The sequence below is a fragment of the Excalfactoria chinensis genome, chromosome 1 (genome assembly GCF_039878825.1).
Source record: "Excalfactoria chinensis isolate bCotChi1 chromosome 1, bCotChi1.hap2, whole genome shotgun sequence".
In the NCBI taxonomy this organism is placed as follows: Eukaryota; Metazoa; Chordata; class Aves; order Galliformes; family Phasianidae; genus Excalfactoria; species Excalfactoria chinensis.
Window position 1 is genome coordinate 50,803,364 of NC_092825.1, and position 18,882 is coordinate 50,822,245.

General features: G+C 40.5%; 1 protein-coding gene across 1 annotated transcript in view; it reads right to left on the reverse strand.

Moving 5' to 3' along the window:
- Positions 1–4,886: 4,886 nt before the first annotated feature.
- Positions 4,887–18,882, reverse strand: part of CRY1 (cryptochrome circadian regulator 1) — a 33,241-nt gene continuing 19,245 nt past the window's right edge. The window contains exons 3-14 of the mRNA XM_072348357.1: positions 16,711–16,853; positions 15,170–15,354; positions 13,866–13,954; positions 13,074–13,214; positions 12,643–12,954; positions 10,226–10,377; positions 9,923–10,125; positions 9,035–9,136; positions 8,631–8,726; positions 7,580–7,651; positions 7,350–7,457; positions 4,887–5,563 (exon numbers count right to left, since the gene is read on the reverse strand). Coding sequence (XP_072204458.1) covers positions 7,354–7,457; positions 7,580–7,651; positions 8,631–8,726; positions 9,035–9,136; positions 9,923–10,125; positions 10,226–10,377; positions 12,643–12,954; positions 13,074–13,214; positions 13,866–13,954; positions 15,170–15,354; positions 16,711–16,853 — 1,599 coding nt within the window. The 3' untranslated portion in view covers positions 4,887–5,563; positions 7,350–7,353. The remainder of the gene's footprint in view (positions 5,564–7,349; positions 7,458–7,579; positions 7,652–8,630; positions 8,727–9,034; positions 9,137–9,922; positions 10,126–10,225; positions 10,378–12,642; positions 12,955–13,073; positions 13,215–13,865; positions 13,955–15,169; positions 15,355–16,710; positions 16,854–18,882) is intronic.

The window sequence follows — 18,882 nt, forward strand, 5'->3', positions numbered from 1 at the left end:
TGGATTTACTCATCTTCGAAGTGCAAGCCAAGGCAGTTAGAGGACAGGAGCTGTACATAGCTAAGAAATAGTACAGAACGTAACACCCTAACAGCAATGGCTTCAGCATCAGCTTTGGGTATTGAGAGGATTGTTTCAAAAAAGAAATAGACCGAAGATGTGTCTGTTATCATAGCGTCTTAACAACGTTGCATGCATTTTTACCTAAGCTATCATAATTATAGCGAATATGTCATGCATGTAATATATTGCTATACGTTGCTATGATATGTACAAGCTGTTATGTCAAAGCATTGGAAATAAATCTCTCTGAATTTATTAAAATCTTTGGTCTGTTGTTTTCATATATGACTCCATGAAAAGTAGAATATTATACAGTAGTGTATATTTTGCAGTACGCCCTGTCCTTAAAGTGGACGTGGGTCACAAGATCAAACTTTTCAACCTTTAACCATTGTTCTTCCAGTCGATTTCCCAACGCTATCTAGAAGATCTCTTCTTGCTCCCAAGTATGTGGTTGCTTTGAGTCAAGCACCCGTCATATCGCTAGAGAGTCCTCTGTGAAGTGGCGCTATGTTGAGAGTAAGCACCAGTTACCCATGGTTTTACACAAAGCCTCGTTACTGGAAGTAAGAAGGACATGCCTCAGAGTTGTACATTCGTTGGCGTGGATGTAGGGGGTTGCCAGAGCTTTATGAGAGCAGTGGGACACCAGCAGCTGTGTATTCACTTGAGATTGGCACCTCTGGCACACAGAGAGTTATGTGGTCATCCTGGATGGTCTTGCTTGGGACTGGGAGGCTGTCATTTTCCTGACAGGCAGCGGCTCCTGGCACTGCACTGAGAAAAGCAAAACCAGAGGAGAATCCTGAGCCATGCGTGTTTAAAAGATGGGAGGGCTGATGCTCTGCTCCTGGAAGTAAATAGAAATGCGTTCATGATGGCAGATTTTCAAGCTGTTGTTGCCTGTCATCTGTGCCCAGTAATACTTAGCTCTGTTACACCTGCACTGAGCCACTTGAACATGCATCAAAACAGTTCCTCTCTCTAGCTTCGATCCACGTTGTAATCGGGTTATCTAGATTTACCTGTGATAGAGGCTGCTGCCCCTGGAAGGAGGGGAATGGACAAAAACAGTGGCAGCAATCTAAGGAGAAAACTTACTTTACTAAATACGATATTGGAATACAAGATAACACAATACGATACAATATAATTGCGACTACTAAATCGAACAAGACAGAGAGAGAGAGAGAGAGAAAGAGTCCCCGAGAACCAGGAGGCCTACTGTGATCTCAAGGCGACGGGCTGGAATGTTGTAAGAGAGAGACGACAGGGCTGGAGTGCTCTGAGAGAGATAGAGCGAAAGAGAGAGCGTTCCAGCCTGGGAGCGAGATTATATATGTGTCCTCCTCCAGTGATTCGTCTCTGGCCGCGTCGTCCCCTGGGATATGTAGTTCTCCTCCAAGAGCTGAGTACTCGGATGCTGCCATTCCACGGAACTGGAGCATGAACCTTCCACACTTCCACATACCCTCTATTACACTTCCACATACCCTCGATTATACTTCTGTATGCCATTAACAACTACACTTTATTATACCACCAAAACAGTTTGCCACTATTTGTACCCTTAGTTAATGGTTCATACTGCACATGATGTCATGATGTAGAATATTGACAGCAACAGCACAAAAGCATGACACCACCACGGATCATCTGATAAAAATAGCAGAGATGCGCTGGGAATGGAATCCATCACCACCTCGCTGAAGCCACAGGAATCTCTTTCCATTGTAAACGCACTCCATGCGAGAATGCCAGCTCTCGCGGGAGCAATAGTAAGACATAAATCACGCTAACTCAGAACAGCAAACAATGCAACGGGCCTATAAAGCAAGGCTTGACTCCGCATTCGGAGAAGTGTGTCTGAAGTTGGAGCATCCAGGAGGGCGGCTGGAGATAAGAACCGAGTCTGTTCCAATGGTGGAGAGGAGGCCGCCTACCAGGTGAGCTCTGTGACCACCAGCACAGATCACCCCACACACTCGAGTATTTTGTTGCTAGCTCATTTTGGGGGAATTATGTGCTCTCTGCATGTCTAACGGCTGATGCACAGGTAAAGAGAGTCCTCGTGTGCATGTGAGCACAAAGTCACTGATCTGTGGTACCTGTATGGACACCTGTATTTTTCCAAAATCCTGCTGTTTACTCGAGCAAAGTTAAACACTCCTGAGCATCTCAAGCATCCAAGTGTTTGCCCTGAGTACCTAAGTCCTTTGGGTATGCTATGCTAAATGCTTAGCAATGAAGCAATGACGCATTGTTCCACATGAGTAAAGACAGCAGAATGAGGTTCAGTGAAGGAAAGCTTTAGTTTCACAAAGAAGGCCCGATTTCCACAGGAATCTAATCAAAGTCAGCTCCTCCACCAGTGCACCTGCAAAGTCCCACTGAAAGCAGCTTCAGAGGAGAAATAATTCGGTTAAACCTGGGAGTGACTACGTTTTGTTGCCATTCATTATTTCAGACTACCTAAATCTGGATTTGGATCCTGATGTTGGGTATGCAAATTCGGAAGTCTTGGCACATGAAACATCCCCCATGGCTTCGTTTTTGTCACACGTTTCCACGTCAATTAATGAGGACAGAAGGGGGAGAGTGATTTCTCTTACGATGCACTCTAATTGCCCACTTACTCAAAGGGACGTGAACACACACATCCTAAAAATCCACCCAGAACTTTCTGCCAGTGGTGGTGAAACGTGAATTGAATAAAGGTTCATCAAACTGTACCGCTGCCATTTCAAAACTGCATTATTCTTTATCTGGATCCACGGGCACACACTTGATTAGGACTGCAAGCACAAGACAAAATGCCTGGCAGTGCAAACGCTGCCTGGTCATAAACATAACATTCCAACCTTCCTCCCACCCCCCATCTACAGACATCATTACTTCACGGGGTATTTTATGGTACTGAGCACGAAACTGCAATAAATTGTTCAGATGCTACAGTCAAACAGGCACTAAAGTAATTCTTCCCTTATTGGTTGTGAATTGGTTTTTCTACATGGCTCAAGACTTCAGCCCGTATTCAGCTCCTCATTAAGTGCCAAAGCAGCACTCCTTGAAAGTACTTCAGAAGAAAACTGTACCATTGCTTACCTAAAGTACCTGCAAAGCATCACCGCTTCCCCTTTTCTCGCCCCCTCAGAGAAGGCCTATGCCACAAAGGGCACAGTTACCAAGGCAGTCAAGACAAAAGGGATGCTAGCTCATACCAGATAAAAGGCACTTAAGAAGCACATATAAAACAAGTAATTAAAGACCATGCGATGACCACGTGAACTGGAGCTCTAGAAAGCAAAACAGACCTCAAGAAGATCCTCCCTCTCTCTAATTGCTGTCTGTAAATTGCTCTTTTATTAAATATTTATGGACTTGCTTACCGGCTACTCCCAGTCAGAACAACCACAGTTAACAGGATTATCTTCCTGTGCCAGATGTAAGTAGCAGAGATAAGAGAAATGGAGATAAGGATAACTCACCTGCATTTGGTGCATGAGCCACCAACCCAAGGTCCTGGGGCATGATCCTGCATGTGGGCAGCACTCAGGCATTTGGCAGCTCTTTTGTAAGCATTCTTTGTTTCAATTGGAAGGGACATTCGAAGGGAATTTGGTCCAAGTCTCCTTCAATGAACAGGGATACCCACAGCTCCATCAGGGTGCTCAGAGCCCCTCCAGCCTGACCTTGGGTGAATTCAGGGATGGGGCATCCACCAGCTCTTTGGGCAACCTGTGCCAGTGCCTCACCACCCCATCATTAAAAACTTCTTCCTTATATCTAATCTAAATCTCCCCCATTTTAGTTTGAAACCATTTCCCCTTGTCTTATCCTATCAGACCCTGCTCAATCGGGGCATTTACCCTGAGATCAGCTGTAGGCCCAGCAGGGTCAGCCTGAGGAGACACGCTGCTTTCCTGTATCTTTTCCTTCTTTCCTGCATCTTCCATCTCTCTGTTCTGCCCTGCATTTTGTAAACATCGCTGAAACGAGCTCTCCTTGCATTTTTATATTTAATATTGAGTTCGATTTGCATTTGAAACACACACAATTGCACTTCAGGAGCCTAGATCACTTGAACATCATCTCCTGTCTGGCAATGGGGGTATAATTAAAATTATGTCTGCTAAAAATTTCCTTTTCCTTTTTTTTTTTTTTTCCCCCCCACTTTTTAACTTTATTTTCCGAGAAACAAACTGCAGTAAGCAGTGAGACAGTGGATAAGAGGTGAGTGTTTTGCCTGCTCGCTGTTGAGCAGCCGCTTCCTCATCCCGCCGCCCCTCCCCGGCCTCGGTAGGCCCCGCGCCGCTCCAGCTCCCACAGCGCCATCTACAGAGCGGCGCGGCAACAGCACTCACTGCTTCCTCAGAGATCTTAATGGCCTAAGGAAACATTCAGGCCCAACTTCTTTGAACATTCTGTATGGATGAAGAGGATTGACCAGGCAGCTAATACACACGCTGCTTTGTTAGAAATCAATATCCTCAAAAAGCTGCAAGTTGCTTCAGTGCAGGAAAGACTGCCAGGCTACCAAACCAATTCCGTTTATAGAGCAAAAACAAACCCCAAACAAGGTTGTGAAGAAACACCTAATGAATGTAACGGCGATACACATCTGATGTTCAGAACATATACACAACTTCAACAAAGGCCCAGATTATTCGGATAGCGTTTTCCTTCAGAATCATTAAATTCAAAGTGAGATCCAGTGCATTTCATTGCTCACAGCTTCCAGATGAAGTCTAAAAATCAGAATTCCTTTCTTTTTCCCCCCATTTTGTTTGGAAATAACGTACCAGAGCAACAACACGCACAAGGACGTTCGTATCCAGCCATACAGTTTTCCTTTTTTATTAACAACGTATGTCATTACTGAACAAGGCAACTGAGAAATACAAGGACTGGACATATACATCAAAATTTTACAACCTGACAAAAAAAATTGGCGTATGACTTTATATACAGGTGCGATTAGTAAAGATTACGGCTCTACTGTATTTGATTAAACACAGTCCTAATCACTTACGTTATGAAAGTATGAAGTTGATCGTACAGAAGTCAAACTCTGGGATCTAAAAATAACGGCAGTTTAAAAACTCCAAAGCTTTCTATGTCCATCCATTTTACAGAACGTCGCTACAGCTCTTTCTAATACCATGTACATGAAAGATTATCAAAAATATATCGATGGGTCTATGCTAATGATGAATGCTTGTATTTACATTAAGTTAGCAAATACTTCACCAAATACTTTATATACAAAACTCAATTTGTCCTTTGTGAAAGAGTCATTAAAAAGTTAAAAACCATAGAAATGCCAGTTAGAAATAATGCGCTCCAAAAATTGGACTTTACAACAACTGAGAACAATTGAAAATAACTTATGAAAAAGCATGTTATTGTACTACGAGGACTCTCACAACTCTTCAGTCCCAATATGGAGTAGCAGAAACTTTGTCCTGGGTGTTAAGCGGTATCTCCTCTTCTAACAATGCTGCAAGAAACAGAAAGAGACGTTCTTAAGCAGTTTGTCACGCAGGCTTTGAAGAAGGTAGAAATAATTCAAGGTAGCAATATTCTTTCTCAGTGCAGTAAGCTCTGTCCCCATTCAGAGTAGCTCAAATACTCTGTATTTTAATACCGTTCTGAATGCAAACTGATCTGTGTTGTATTTTACTGTGATGTTCTTTTCCGGAATGCTTTGAACGCCCATACCAAAAGCAGTCTTCTCTGCCAAACCAGATAACCTTCCAGCTTGTCTCTCAATGGAAAAGCAGCTTGGATGGGAATCAAGCATTCGCTCTAAAGACATTTCTACACAGACATGAGCACCTAGGTAATGCTGCAACACTAACCATGGATGCTGAACTAATGTGCACATACTAAGGACCAGATGACTACTGAAACACGGACTCTGAATTGCATTCCGCTCAGGCCCATCAGAATACTGAAATACAGTAGGAGAACACAGAAGTGCAGTTTACAGGGCTTCGTGTATGTGCCAAATCATCAGACTGATCAGACTTTGGTTTTCTTCCTCTTCCAGCAATGATCGACATGCAGTACGAAAGCAGTGCTCTTCTCTGAATCAAATCAGCACGATACAGTTGTTCATAATGCACCGCGATGACTTTGTCAAAGTGCTGACACCACATAACAAGCAAAATTAGATCTTGCTGTCAAAACCAAATGAAGTAGATTGAATTTCTCTTTTTATCTCCAGAGATGCTGACCGTATTTTCTATGCTTGCTGCATGGAATTCCTATCTTTCAATTCCATGAAAGCCTAACCGTGTTTAATTTTTATTCCTTATTCTTCAAATGCTGTAACGACCAAATCTTAAGCCTCTTTTCTGAAAGTTAAGGATGCGATGACATGTCAACCACCTTTAATTTATACAGTCTCTCTCTTACCATCTAATCTTGCCCCCTATTCCTGCAGATAGCCTTCCATTCTTTACCTTTTCTTCTAATTGCTCTTCAACATGTCTTACAGAGTATCTCCTTTGTTCCTTTCAATTTATGCTCACTGGGAGAAAGGATTTAACATCTTTGGCCTGCCCTCCTTTCTGCATACCATTAACTCCACCCAAAACACAAAATCCAGTTGGCTTCTCCATGTTGATGTCTGCACACAAATCCAACTCCTTCCCCAGTGTCTGTTTCTTTCCACAGACTTTCACATCTGTTCATACGTGTCTAGGAACGTCTTCTTTCACAGATTCAAGTACTTTTCATCACAGCTCTTTCTGACAAACACTATCAATCTGAGCATCACACCAAGGTTGCAGACCAATGGAAAACACTCAAGACTTCAAACCTTTCTCATCCCTATGTCTTTTCATCTAATAACTACAGCAGTGTTTTGTAAAACTCTTTGTGATGTCTCTCCAAAATATGTTCTCCTTAGTCCATTTGCACATCTGGGACTAATCCAGGCTGAGATTTCCCTTTCTGGTTGTGTTACTCTTATGATCCACGTTAGAAGCTGCTGGCACAATTTAAGGTAAAATGCAGGAGAAGCAGAGAGTAACTGAAGCTATATAAGCAGCTCTGCTAACGTGTATGAAACCAATTTAACCATCTTCCTTTTCTTAACATCTAAAATAAGGTGTCCAACAGCCTTTGGTTATTTCTCTAACTATTTCCTTTCATGGTTTTGTTGTTGCTGTGTTTGTACAGCACCTACAACTGAAAGAGCTGGAGCAAAAACTGAAGCTCCTTTGCATTGCAGCAATATATTCATTAACAGGACTGATGTCAGGTTTCTTAGTTCTTACCAGTTTAATTTGTGCTCTGCCGCTGGACTTTCGGCCCAACACTTTGAGTTTCTTCTTCTGGATTTGGGCGTTTCCCAGCACTAATGCCAGTACCAAGAGATGCTCTTCCTGACAATGTAAAAATCAGTATTTATAGTCAAGACACTAATGTACTTATAGAAATTCAGGAAAGGGGGTTTTGTTTGTTTGTTTGGGGTTTTGGTGGTGTTGTTTGTTTTCTTTTTAATTACCTGGCTGCATTAAGTGTGCTTGCTGATTGTCTCCATGAGCGTAGCGTAAGATACTACTTGCTTGACAGTAACCTGTTCAGTTACAGAAGATGACATAAATAAAGCTCAGAACTTCAAAAAGCGTACAGTTACATGACTTGCACTAACAAAACAGTTTATTCTCCACCAAGAAAAATCCTCAGATAGAGCAACCTGAGTATACTAAGTCCACACAGTTATGCCCTGCATTTGAAGCAAACAGAGTAAGGTTGGCTGTTTGGACACAGTAATATATTCTAAGTTGTTATAAAAGTTAACGCTGGCACAGTGAGTTCTCCTTTTCCTTTTAAACTATTTGGCTACAGAGATAGTAACAAACCCTTAATGGAACAAAGCTGCAGAAAAAATACAAACAACAAATGGATAAAAAAAACCTATTTGAAAAAGTAGTTCAAATTAGCAAGAGCAGCTGCAGTTTCTTGTTCTGCTGTACTCTGCTTGTGTTCTGTGTGTTTAGACAAAACAAAGGCTACAATCTTTCATGATCGATCAACGTACACTGAGAAGACAGTTGCTCTCCGTTTGCTTGCAGCTTTGACCTCTACAAACCATATCTTAAGTTTTTGTAAAGCAACCAGAATTTGCTTACACGTTATGAAAATATCCACCAAAAAAAAAAGACCGGTGGAATTTCATTATATATGGAAGAGCATTAATGAAATCAGGGAAAAGGTAACGTGTAAGTTTTGCAATCAGACGTATCAAGTGAGCTTCCCTTTCAGGATCATTTGTTTGAAATAAACCTAGAATAAGTTTCAATAATATTTCTGTGTAGTCACACTTGTGATTCCCTTCACTACCCATCCAGAACAATATCTGTACTTCACAGATAAAGATAAGACAAGTTCACTACGAAACACTTTTTATGTCTCAAGAACAGAAACAAGGCCAGTTCAAGCTTAGACAACAGCTTTCATCATAAATTCTTCCATGTTATTTTCACGTTTTGTCCATTTTTTCTCTAGTTGCACAAATCAGCAGATCCTCTACAGATGGGGCCCTCCCACAATACCTTGCTGCTGTACTCCACTTCCTCCTGTATGAGAGTCTCCCAGGGCACATGTCTGAATGCCAGCTGTCTGACCGTCACCGGATCCCAGCTGAGCTCCTAAGTGAAGCAGGAAAAACAACCAAAAGACAGCATTCCAATTTGGCAAATCAAACTGTTTGATGTGTGTTGAGAAATTATTTTGAGAGAAAGAAAAACGTGAATAAAATTCTTCTGTTTGAGATTTTAAAACCTGTCTTTACACAAATACTACCAGCATTGAATAGAACTGGAAGTGTTTAAGTTGCTCCGGAAACTGTCTTGTGAAAACAGCTCTCTTATAACACGCAGAGCCAAGGGCCTTGTAAAAAGGCATTTCAGCTATTCAGTTCCAGCACTTTTGCATATTGAAAAAGAATGTGACTGACCTCCTGCACTGTTACAACCAGAAATGCTTTCTCCTGGTGAAAAGCTCATTAGGCCACCATTTCCATTTCCATTTGGATTAGAAGGCACTGTTGCAAGAAGACCTAAGCAAAGAAATAAGATGTGTAGCCATAAAGACAGAACGCAAGCAAACAAAAAGATTAAAGGTAGCATCCATTGTTCTCAGGGCAGGCAATTCCCCATCCTCATCCCAAGTAGTCCTCCTTTATAATAGCATAACATCTCTCTGTCTCCCCTGCTGTTGAGATCTTGACAGGCAATTAACAGTTACATAGCAGGCATTTTCCCTATAACGTTCTGCATACATTTTCTAGTACATATTAGTTACAAGTGCTGCTACACTGCACTGGACCACAGTGTATCCTGATTCAATATCTAGTATTATCTGAATAAAGACTACTTACAGCATCTGAACAATCTCAATGCACATGGTTTACTTTTCAGAGAAAAGGCAAAGGTGTGTCTTGCCTAGGCAGAATGTTAGCAGAGGCTGCAGTAGTTTCTATCTGAACAACAGCACTTGCAAATATATGGCATGACTGAAGTTATGAATAACATTCATCTTCTAACCCCTGGTATTAAAACTTAGCTGTACAAGAGTAACACAACGTTCAGAAGAACATGTGTTGGCCAATTTAATTAACCAGAAATTTTCATAAATCCAAAGAAAATTTTCTGGACGAGATTTGTCCGTTCCACTCCAGCTCTTTTGACCCTTGGTTGTATTGAATATGTTCATATGTTATTTGTTCATATATGTAAGTCTGGTTACAACACTGAGTTCATACCTATTTATGGGATGAAACCATTAAATGCTAGAAGGCAAAACACATTTACAAACAAATAAAGCCAACAGCCTATCACCATACCCAGTCCTCTGTATCGTGAAAGCTGCTGGTAAATTTGTTTCATCCTCTCAATATTCAGACGGCTTGCTTCCGCATGGTTCACCATTGGTTTGGGATAGTTAACTCCTATCACACATTTTGCAGCCTTCTGGACACTCTCTGGGGCATTCCAAGGATCATAGATGTATTTTGCAGGGAAACCTCTAAGCACAGGCAAATAACGTCTTAAAAAAAAAAAAAGAAAGAAAGAAAAAGAATCCATTTTCAATAGAGAGGTAGTTGGCAATGTCAGTGAATTACTGAAAGTTCTGGACTGTGAATTACCTGATGTAATCTCCATTTGGGTCAGTTCTTCTGCCAAAACCCACTGGACAGTAGCAGTGAAAAAACTGCTGAAAGAAGGAACTACAGGATAGCCACATCCAGCTCCCGGCATTCACACTCCAATCTGCATCAAGTAAGAGCTCTTCAAAGACCTCAAGAAATCAGGGCAACAAGTTAGTCTGAACGCGGCACATCTTCATAACACCTGCTTGTCAAGAACGGATGGGAGTCCTCAACTCCAAAGGTAATCCAGCTCTTCAATGCCACAGCATTCACGGAACGCTCAGTACATGGCTGCAAATACTTACCTAAATGCCAAACTCAAGAACATAAGCGTGATAGCTCATTTGGACTTTTACCCTGTAAAAAAAAACTCGGAGACATCTCAGAAAGGGAAGGTTGCAAAGTTGTACATCTTTGCTAATGAAAAAAAAAAGAATCCTCGAAGGATGGCTGAAGTCTGATTGCCTTTAAGTGCATTTGCTGCTCTTGGAAGAGCTGCTTCTTCATGTTACAACTGAGTAAGCTTTGCTAACTTCTACCAAGCAGGAAACACAAGGAAGTTTCCCAGCTCTGACTGCCAGCCTAAATACTTCAGCATGAGCAGCAGCTTTCACTAGGTGAGGAGACCCATGAGTAGAAAGGCAGATTCAGGATAGAAGAAAATGAGTCAGAAGCCGTATTCCTGAAGACCACTAATTAATCTAGTAAGCCGCAGTTCTGAGGACACACGCTTACAGATGTCTGAACCAATAAGACAAAAAACATCTTCTCTAGCCATTAATACTTATATTAAAAATAATACGAGGAAACTGATTTAAATTCGGAACTCAATCTTTCCAAAGCTTTCAATTTTCCAGCACTTTTTGTTTGTTTTTAATTAATATAAACAAGCCTATCATGCATACAAATGTTTTTCTGCACTGATCACATCACCTAATAATGCAGGCTTACGAGAAAGTTCTCCTCCTCCTTCTTTAAAGGAGAACTCAGGAGTATTTCCAGAAAAACAGGGCACAAAATAGTTTCCCAAACAGTTACTTCTTTGACCTATTTTTCAAGTTCTCATTTCCCTTTCAAACTTGCATTGTATCCAAATGCTCCAAAGACCCATCACCATTTTTCTTCACTTCAAGACTCTAAAAATTAACAGCTTGCAAATGCCATACAACTTAAATTAGTATTATTACAGTATAAAGGCTAAACAAGATAACACTAACCAAGACATCTCTCCATGAGGTCGTGAAAGTATTCATGCCATTTTTGTAATATTCAGTGTATACTGTAATGTTATCTACTAGCTAGAGATATTTAAGCAATAGATGATTAAAAACAACTACCCTATTTTTCAAGCAATTGCCTAACAACATAGCAAGAATTTTAGATGAACACTAAGTGCTTGCACTCAGCTGCTCCACTAGATGCTGCCATGCAATAAGACTTAGAATCACATTTCTTCAGAAGGCCAAGTTAGTGTTTGCTAGCTATGGATGTACTGATTTAACATCACTTGACTGCACAAGACTGGCCCGTCCGTATACATGCACTGTGCCAAGAGTAAGAACAAGATGGCACCCATCTGTAAAGCACAGCCTTTTCATTTGGCTGAATTACCTGTGCATATTTATCTTCAATGAATTGTAAAAGGAAAATTCCTAAGACAGCTTATGTCCTTATGTAATCAAGACTTCCCTTTTAAATGAAATGTGTTCACTTGCAGCTAACCTATTAAGTGAGATGAAACATCGTAAGACTGGATGCATATATAAGATGCAAGCTCAAAATTCAGAGGGCAAGTACATTTAAAAGAAATCTAAAATAACAAACTATTTGTCATCATCATCCAGTAAAAGAAGCGTGACCCTTCCAAATAAATAAATGCAGAACTGACTGAAATGCTAAGATTAAATTATTGCATTCTTTTCTTCAGAGGACTGACACAAGCACTTTCAACTTCAGTGTCTCCTGGGTATTTGCATGGAAATTAATCGCACTGAAAATACAGCTAAATGACATTGCCCACGCTCACACTTCTAACATTAGGTAAAGGGACAGAAGTGGCTAAAAGGACACTCTCAGCTCTTAGTCTTCTCCCTTTAATTCCTGTATTTTTCCTTAGCGGGGAAGCAAACATACGTTGTGAACAGGAACAGTTCACAAAATTATGACTGTATAGAAAATTTCAACTACAGGTTTAAACTATATTTCTTAAAATCATAGAATCCTGAGAGTTCAAAGGGAGCTCTGAGGGCCATCCAGTCCAACTCCCCTGCAATGAACAGAGACACCACAGCTAGAGCAGGGTGCTGAGGGTCTTATCTATCCGCACCTTGAAAGCCTCCAGGGATGGGGCATCAACCACAAAATTTCTGTATGAATATAAATCAAAATTCAAAATCAAGAATAAGAAAGAATACCTTCATTCCTTCTTCCCAGCTAATCCAGAGGTCACCTCGAGTCAAAAAGCATGCCACAGCATGCCGAGCTAAGTGGTGAATCCAGCCTTCTTGACGAAGCTGCGTCATAATTGCATCAATCCAAGGAAAACCTGTCCTGCCTTCTGCCCATTTGGCCAAAGCCTCAGGATTCTTATCCCACGGAATTTGAACACAGATAGGATTCCCCTCCATTTTATCAAACCGTGGATTGTTAGTTGCCGCTGTGTAGAAAAATTCACGCCATAACAGCTGGCCATAGAGGGAGAGGGGAGGGGAGCTGTTCTTTTTTACCTGAAGATTATTAAAGGAAAACATTTTATTAGGAAAAGGTAGGGGAAAAAAAAAAAAAAAAGACACAAAAAACCATCACAACATCTAAGAATGTGTAGCTGACCATGTAGAAATCATACCTTTTTGTACAGGTCCGTTAACTTGAAATAAAAGAGTCGACAGGACAAACAGCCAAAGCGGAGGTAGGGACTAAGCCCTGTAGGGCTTGCCAGAAGGGAATTGGCGTTCATTCGTGGTCTTTCAAAGTTTGCTACCCAAGCCTTAAGAAAACATAAAACAAACCCAAAATACACTAACATCAGAATGCAGAGTAGGTAACAGAAGTTAGTGAGCTTAAAAGGGAGAAATCACGCACAATCCATAAGCGAGCCCGCATGCTGAACAGGTGATCACATCATCTGAGAGCTAAGATAAGGTGATCATATGTTCAAGGGGTTCTCCTTAAATCAGCAGAACCTCTAGTAAATAATTCACCTCCACGAAGAAGGCATGAACTGTCCTCCAGAACTACTTATCCCTTCCTCAAACACAGAGCAAACATAGAGCAACAGTACAGTAGCTTTTTGAGCAACTGCCCTTCAAAGCTAGGAAGCATTTCAAGTAAGATTATCTCCAAAGAAAAATAAACCCATTTCTCAGAACACATGGTAGCACGACAGACTTTCTCCAAAGTTCAAGGTAGGTGACAATCTGCTGTCATCTTTTAAAACTATGAAACAGCAACTTGATTTACATCATTATATAAAAGCCCTGAGTACAAAGGGTTATCTTTTGTTTCTTTTTGGTGTTTTTTGGTGGGGAGGGGGCTGATAGTTAAAAAAAACCCAATTTGTTCAGTTTTCCTTACATTTCATTACTAAGAACAACTCTATTTTCCGGATACGTTATGCTCACCACAATATGAAATATACCTTTCGTTCTAGATGTCTCTCCAGTCGTGTGAGAGCTTCTGTTTCTCCCCCAGGCCATACAGCAGAAGGCAGACCATCTGTGTCAAAACCTGAAAAACAAATTAAAACAAGGAAAGTCCTTGTTTGCCTCTACAGAAGGGCAATAAATTCTAGAGTACTGATACTCGATGGCATATTATTATATCCTGAGAACAGCCTTAAGTTGGACACGTGGCAACGTGCAAGTTCTGTAACAGTCTGCAACCAAGTCTTAACAAACCACGTCCAATAGCTCCAACTTGCAGCAAAATGCATTTTTTACATTCTGCTATAAAGTTTAACACTGAATGATTTTACTTCGATCCCACCACTTTTGTTTTTGCTCAAAGTGACCTGCCTTTCATTTTCCCAATTATTTTCAGGTTTCCAGCTCTGCAATACATTGGTTATCTCTAATCTACAACTTTTACTTTTTATTACCTCACTACTAAGCAGCAAGAATTGCTTTGTTAATTTACAGGATGCCTACAAACTTTTCCAATCATACTAAGAGCATCCATGCTACCTTCAGAACTAACAGTCCTATGTTTCATTGACTTTGACATCCATAATAGACTGGAATTACAATTAGTAATTCTGCTGCAGAAGATGAAAAAGAGGCAAGCTTTTTTCCCCATCCCCTAAGGACTGCTCACCAGGTACATGAGATAATGAGTTCAGTGAGATCTTTCTTTCTGAAGAAGGCTTTAAAAGACAGAGCAGCAAGAGCATAGCCAAAATCTGTCCAGAGCCTTTTCTTAGAGATATGGTTGTCATGCTGCATTTGTTTGTATATATTTCATAAATTATAATTTATACAAACAAAAGATTTTTAGAAACTTTTAAAATAATTATTTGCCTTATAATGATCTTTTATGGTATTTCAGGACAAGCTTTTGGGGCTTTGCTTTGCTTTATATTAAATTGTAAAGTGATAGATCGATGAACACAAGGTCACCAAAGACATATAATGCAAGGAAATAATAAAGACTGTAGTAGCTTGATGATTATTTGGTATCTCAATAAAATGGCTGTGCTGTACTTCAAGAAGCTCAGCAGTACTTAGTGTAGTTTGACCCATCTGACCACCCGTTTAAACAAACCCAACACCTAAAATGCACCAAGCTCATTGTCCCTTTTTGTTCTATTTGTTTAACATCATTGACATCAGCTAACAATTAACCAGAAGGAGAACCTCTCTCATGTGGTTATTTTAAGTATTATGCTTTCAGCGGGAGGCTGCTTCTATACTCCTTCTGCAACATCTTAACAGCGTAAGAACTTACCTAGCTCTTCAAGCGACGGGACACCGTATTTCTCATCGTGGTCATCAGAAACTGGAGTGGTACATTTCTGCATTACCTCCGGGGTTATAGTCTCCACCGGCATCTCCAGAGGTTCCATCCTACTAATCAGAGTCTGGAATCGCTTGTAAGTAAGAGGTGGCTGACCTCCATTTAATTCTATTATTCTGGTTTTAAAAGGAAAAAAAAAGAAAAGAATAGAAACAAAGTATGTTAGACAAGAGGACACTACAATGTTTTTCTTTCTTTTTTTTTCCTCATTTCTTTGTTATTTTTAGTATATACATCCGTACACACAGAAGAAATAATTCACTGCACAGAAAGACAGATATACATGATCATCCAGACAGTTTGCACCTTAATTTCACACCATCATTTTTCCTCACCAAGAAAACATAAATTAACTGTTTAAAACCAAGTCAATTATTCCTAACTTCTGAGCTGATGAAAGTTCCTTAAGAATGAGTAATGAATACAAAACGCTCGAGGCAATGAAAACACACAGAATTAACAAAGCAGGTGAAAGTCTGCAGCAGCACAGGTGAGTTGGATGCATCTTTTAAGATCATTCGAGCTGCATAAAAAGAAAGCATTTTTCTACTCTGGCATTCAGAGCAGAGTCCAGTGTTACAGCTGAATTAATACTGAGAAAAGATTAGGCTGCCATTTATATGCAATGACTTGTCAAAACACAGTTTTCACATTCTGCACCGTCCATCTTTAAATCTGCAATCCTGGAAACAGGGTAAGTTCAAGAAATAGCTTAAAGCAGCAGATAGAATCAACTGTTCACTTAAGGGCAGGGGGAAATGAGAAGGAATTTTGACAGAGGGGTAGATTTTCAGTTTAAGATTTAAGACTAGCTACTGGTTTAATATCAGTGCATCTAGCCATCTCCCATACATGTGACATGATATTAAAACCAGCATCTACCGTAACAAATTACTTAACATTAAGAGAAGCCAAGTCATATTTTTGAACAGTTTGCGGATTGTGTTTCTATAATAAGGAGCTAATACTAATCCCTTTAAATAGACCTGCGGAATAACAAACAACACATTAAGTAACACAACGCAGGGATATCAAGCAATCCCCAGAGCGTTACTGGATATGTAACTTATAGGAAACAGTTTCAGAAAAACTGAGGACCTTTTGCTAACTTGTGTAGAAATGAAATTGAGACAGAACAAACTAAAATTAAACCAAAACAAATTCCAGTTGTCAGAAGTTACAGTTGTCTGCATCGCTTAATTATTAATTCAGAAAACTGATAGTATTGTCGAAAAGAACACAGAATCAAGGCTACATTCCATGGTTTTCTGTATCAATTTTGGAGTTGCAAAATTCTTCTCGGTGTGCAATCAAATCCCTATGAATAGATGGAAGAATAAAAAACTAAAAACAAACATGTAGTTAGGAAGAATGAAAGGCATTCTACATAGAAACGAGCACACGTCATATAAAAAATACTATATAAAGCCATACTTTTTCCCTTTATAAAACCAGAGGCAATGGTAACTTACTTGTCTAGGTCATATAATGTGTGAGAAATTCGAACGATGACCTCCACTCCAGCTTCACTAGCCAGCTTCTTAATTGCTGCATCTCTCTCCTTCCCAAACGGTTCAGAATCATATTCAATAGAGAGTTTTGCAATGCTCCATTCCTGAAACACAAAATAAATATCCGGTCCTTCAGCAAACCAGCTGCAAGATAGAGAGTGAGGAAAAGAAGAACAGAAGGGACAGGTTATAATGCCAGCTGTGGAGAGCTGGTAAAAATGTAGGTACAAAGGTACAAAACACAGAGATATAGATATCCTGACTGACAAAAACACAGCCAACATTTCGGCACCTAGACTGGAATCAGACAAAAACAAAAAAAGCCTCTATTGATCTGTCCCATTTCCATAGACGTTTTGAAAATCCAGCTTAAACTTTAGGATCCACATACTTAAGAGGCATAACGGAAGGGAAAGATGACATGGGCTGTCTTCTGGACAATTTTGAGCAGTGGTGCTTTGCTGTTCAGCAAGCTTTTCAGTGATGCCTGTTAAATTAAACAGCTGAACTGAAGTTTTTGGAGAGAAACTAATCTGAGGTAACCGAATTCTTTCCAAAACAGCTTCAAGTATGAAAAGGGAGAAGCAAGTAACTTCCCTTGCTAAAACCAGACACCAAATATTTTTCCTTCCTCTTCCAAACCCTCCAGCCACCAAATCCTACAAACGCAGTCATTAAGCTCACAGCAACAGGTCGGGGAAAAGAACTGAAGGAAGGCATCACTCACAGCTGCGGTTTCTCCAACGGCTGAAAATGGGTAAGGTAAAATGATCATACAAAGACTTCTTGCCCATCAAACTCTAGAGAACCATGTTTCTAATTCCAGTTACCTTAAACAGGAAACCTAAACACACCAGCCAGAGAACTAGACTTATACCAAAGGCACAGGGGTATGACACTGTTCACTTAGGGCACTGCTTCACTTATCCATCACATCACATGTGATGGAGCACAGGTACAATAATGAGGATAGATTACACTAGGGAGTGCTTGGCATCCTTCCACCCTTACGTCTGCCAACACTGACACAGCAGGCCCTGAACCCTTTAGCAGCCTCCCTCGCTCTTACACAATGTTTATTTTACATTCGGTGGTGACGTTTGACAGCTGGTAGCACGTTTTCTTAAATCCTTCTTTCCTCTGGCATGTTGAAAAGAAAACCATGAAAAAAAAAGCATCCAAGGGCCAGCACCACACTGTACAGAGAGCCAAGGAACTCGGAGACAAGAGAGACGTGATGCGAATACACACAGTTCACATTAATAATGATGTCAGTTCACATTAGCATGAGGTAGGCACGTAGAGGCAAGGACACATTTTGCACGTGCTGTTTGGCACAATGGATGCTTTTATCAACACTGATGTATTTAAATAAACCAGAAATCGTCCCAGCTCTATTCTCTTCATCAAGCCAGCCCCAAAGCACAAGAGATACAGAGTAAACTAGGACAAATTGGAAAAAATAATAAGAATCAAGTGAAACTCGCCGTTTCAAATTAACTAACAGGTACCAAGTGAGTGTCAGCAACTAATGAAAGTTGCAACTCTGCAGTCAAATGAAACCATCTCTCTTGACTTAAAGAAATAAAGAAGTTTTGCAAAGAACCTGCAAAGTTCGCTGATAAAAATATTCTGTCTCTGTGCACTACTCCAGGAGATGACAATCTACTGCTGCTTTCCAGTAGCAATACTAGCTAGTACTGCTGAGAACAGGTGACACTGAATTAAGTCTTAAGGGAAGCAAAGCTGTTCTGAGGGATTGAAAGTGGGCAGGAAAGAAGAACACAAACAAGTATCTCTCTCTAGTCATAGAGTCCTCTTAGTCCTTTTTAACAATTAAAATATATCAGTGCTCTGTCTGTACATTTAGACTAGCTATTAGGAAGAAATTCTTTACTGTGAAAGTGGTGAGACACTGGAGCAGGTTGCCCAGTGACATTGTGGATGCCCCCTCCCTGGAATCATTCAGGGCCAGGCTGGATGGGGCTCTGAGGAACCTGGTCTAGAGGGAGGTGTCCTTGACTGTAGCAGGGGGTTGGAAGTAGGTGACCTTAAGGGTCCCTTCCAACCCAAGCCATTCTGTGATTCTACAATTCATTTCCACTATCCTGCTATAGTATTACTTTAAATACA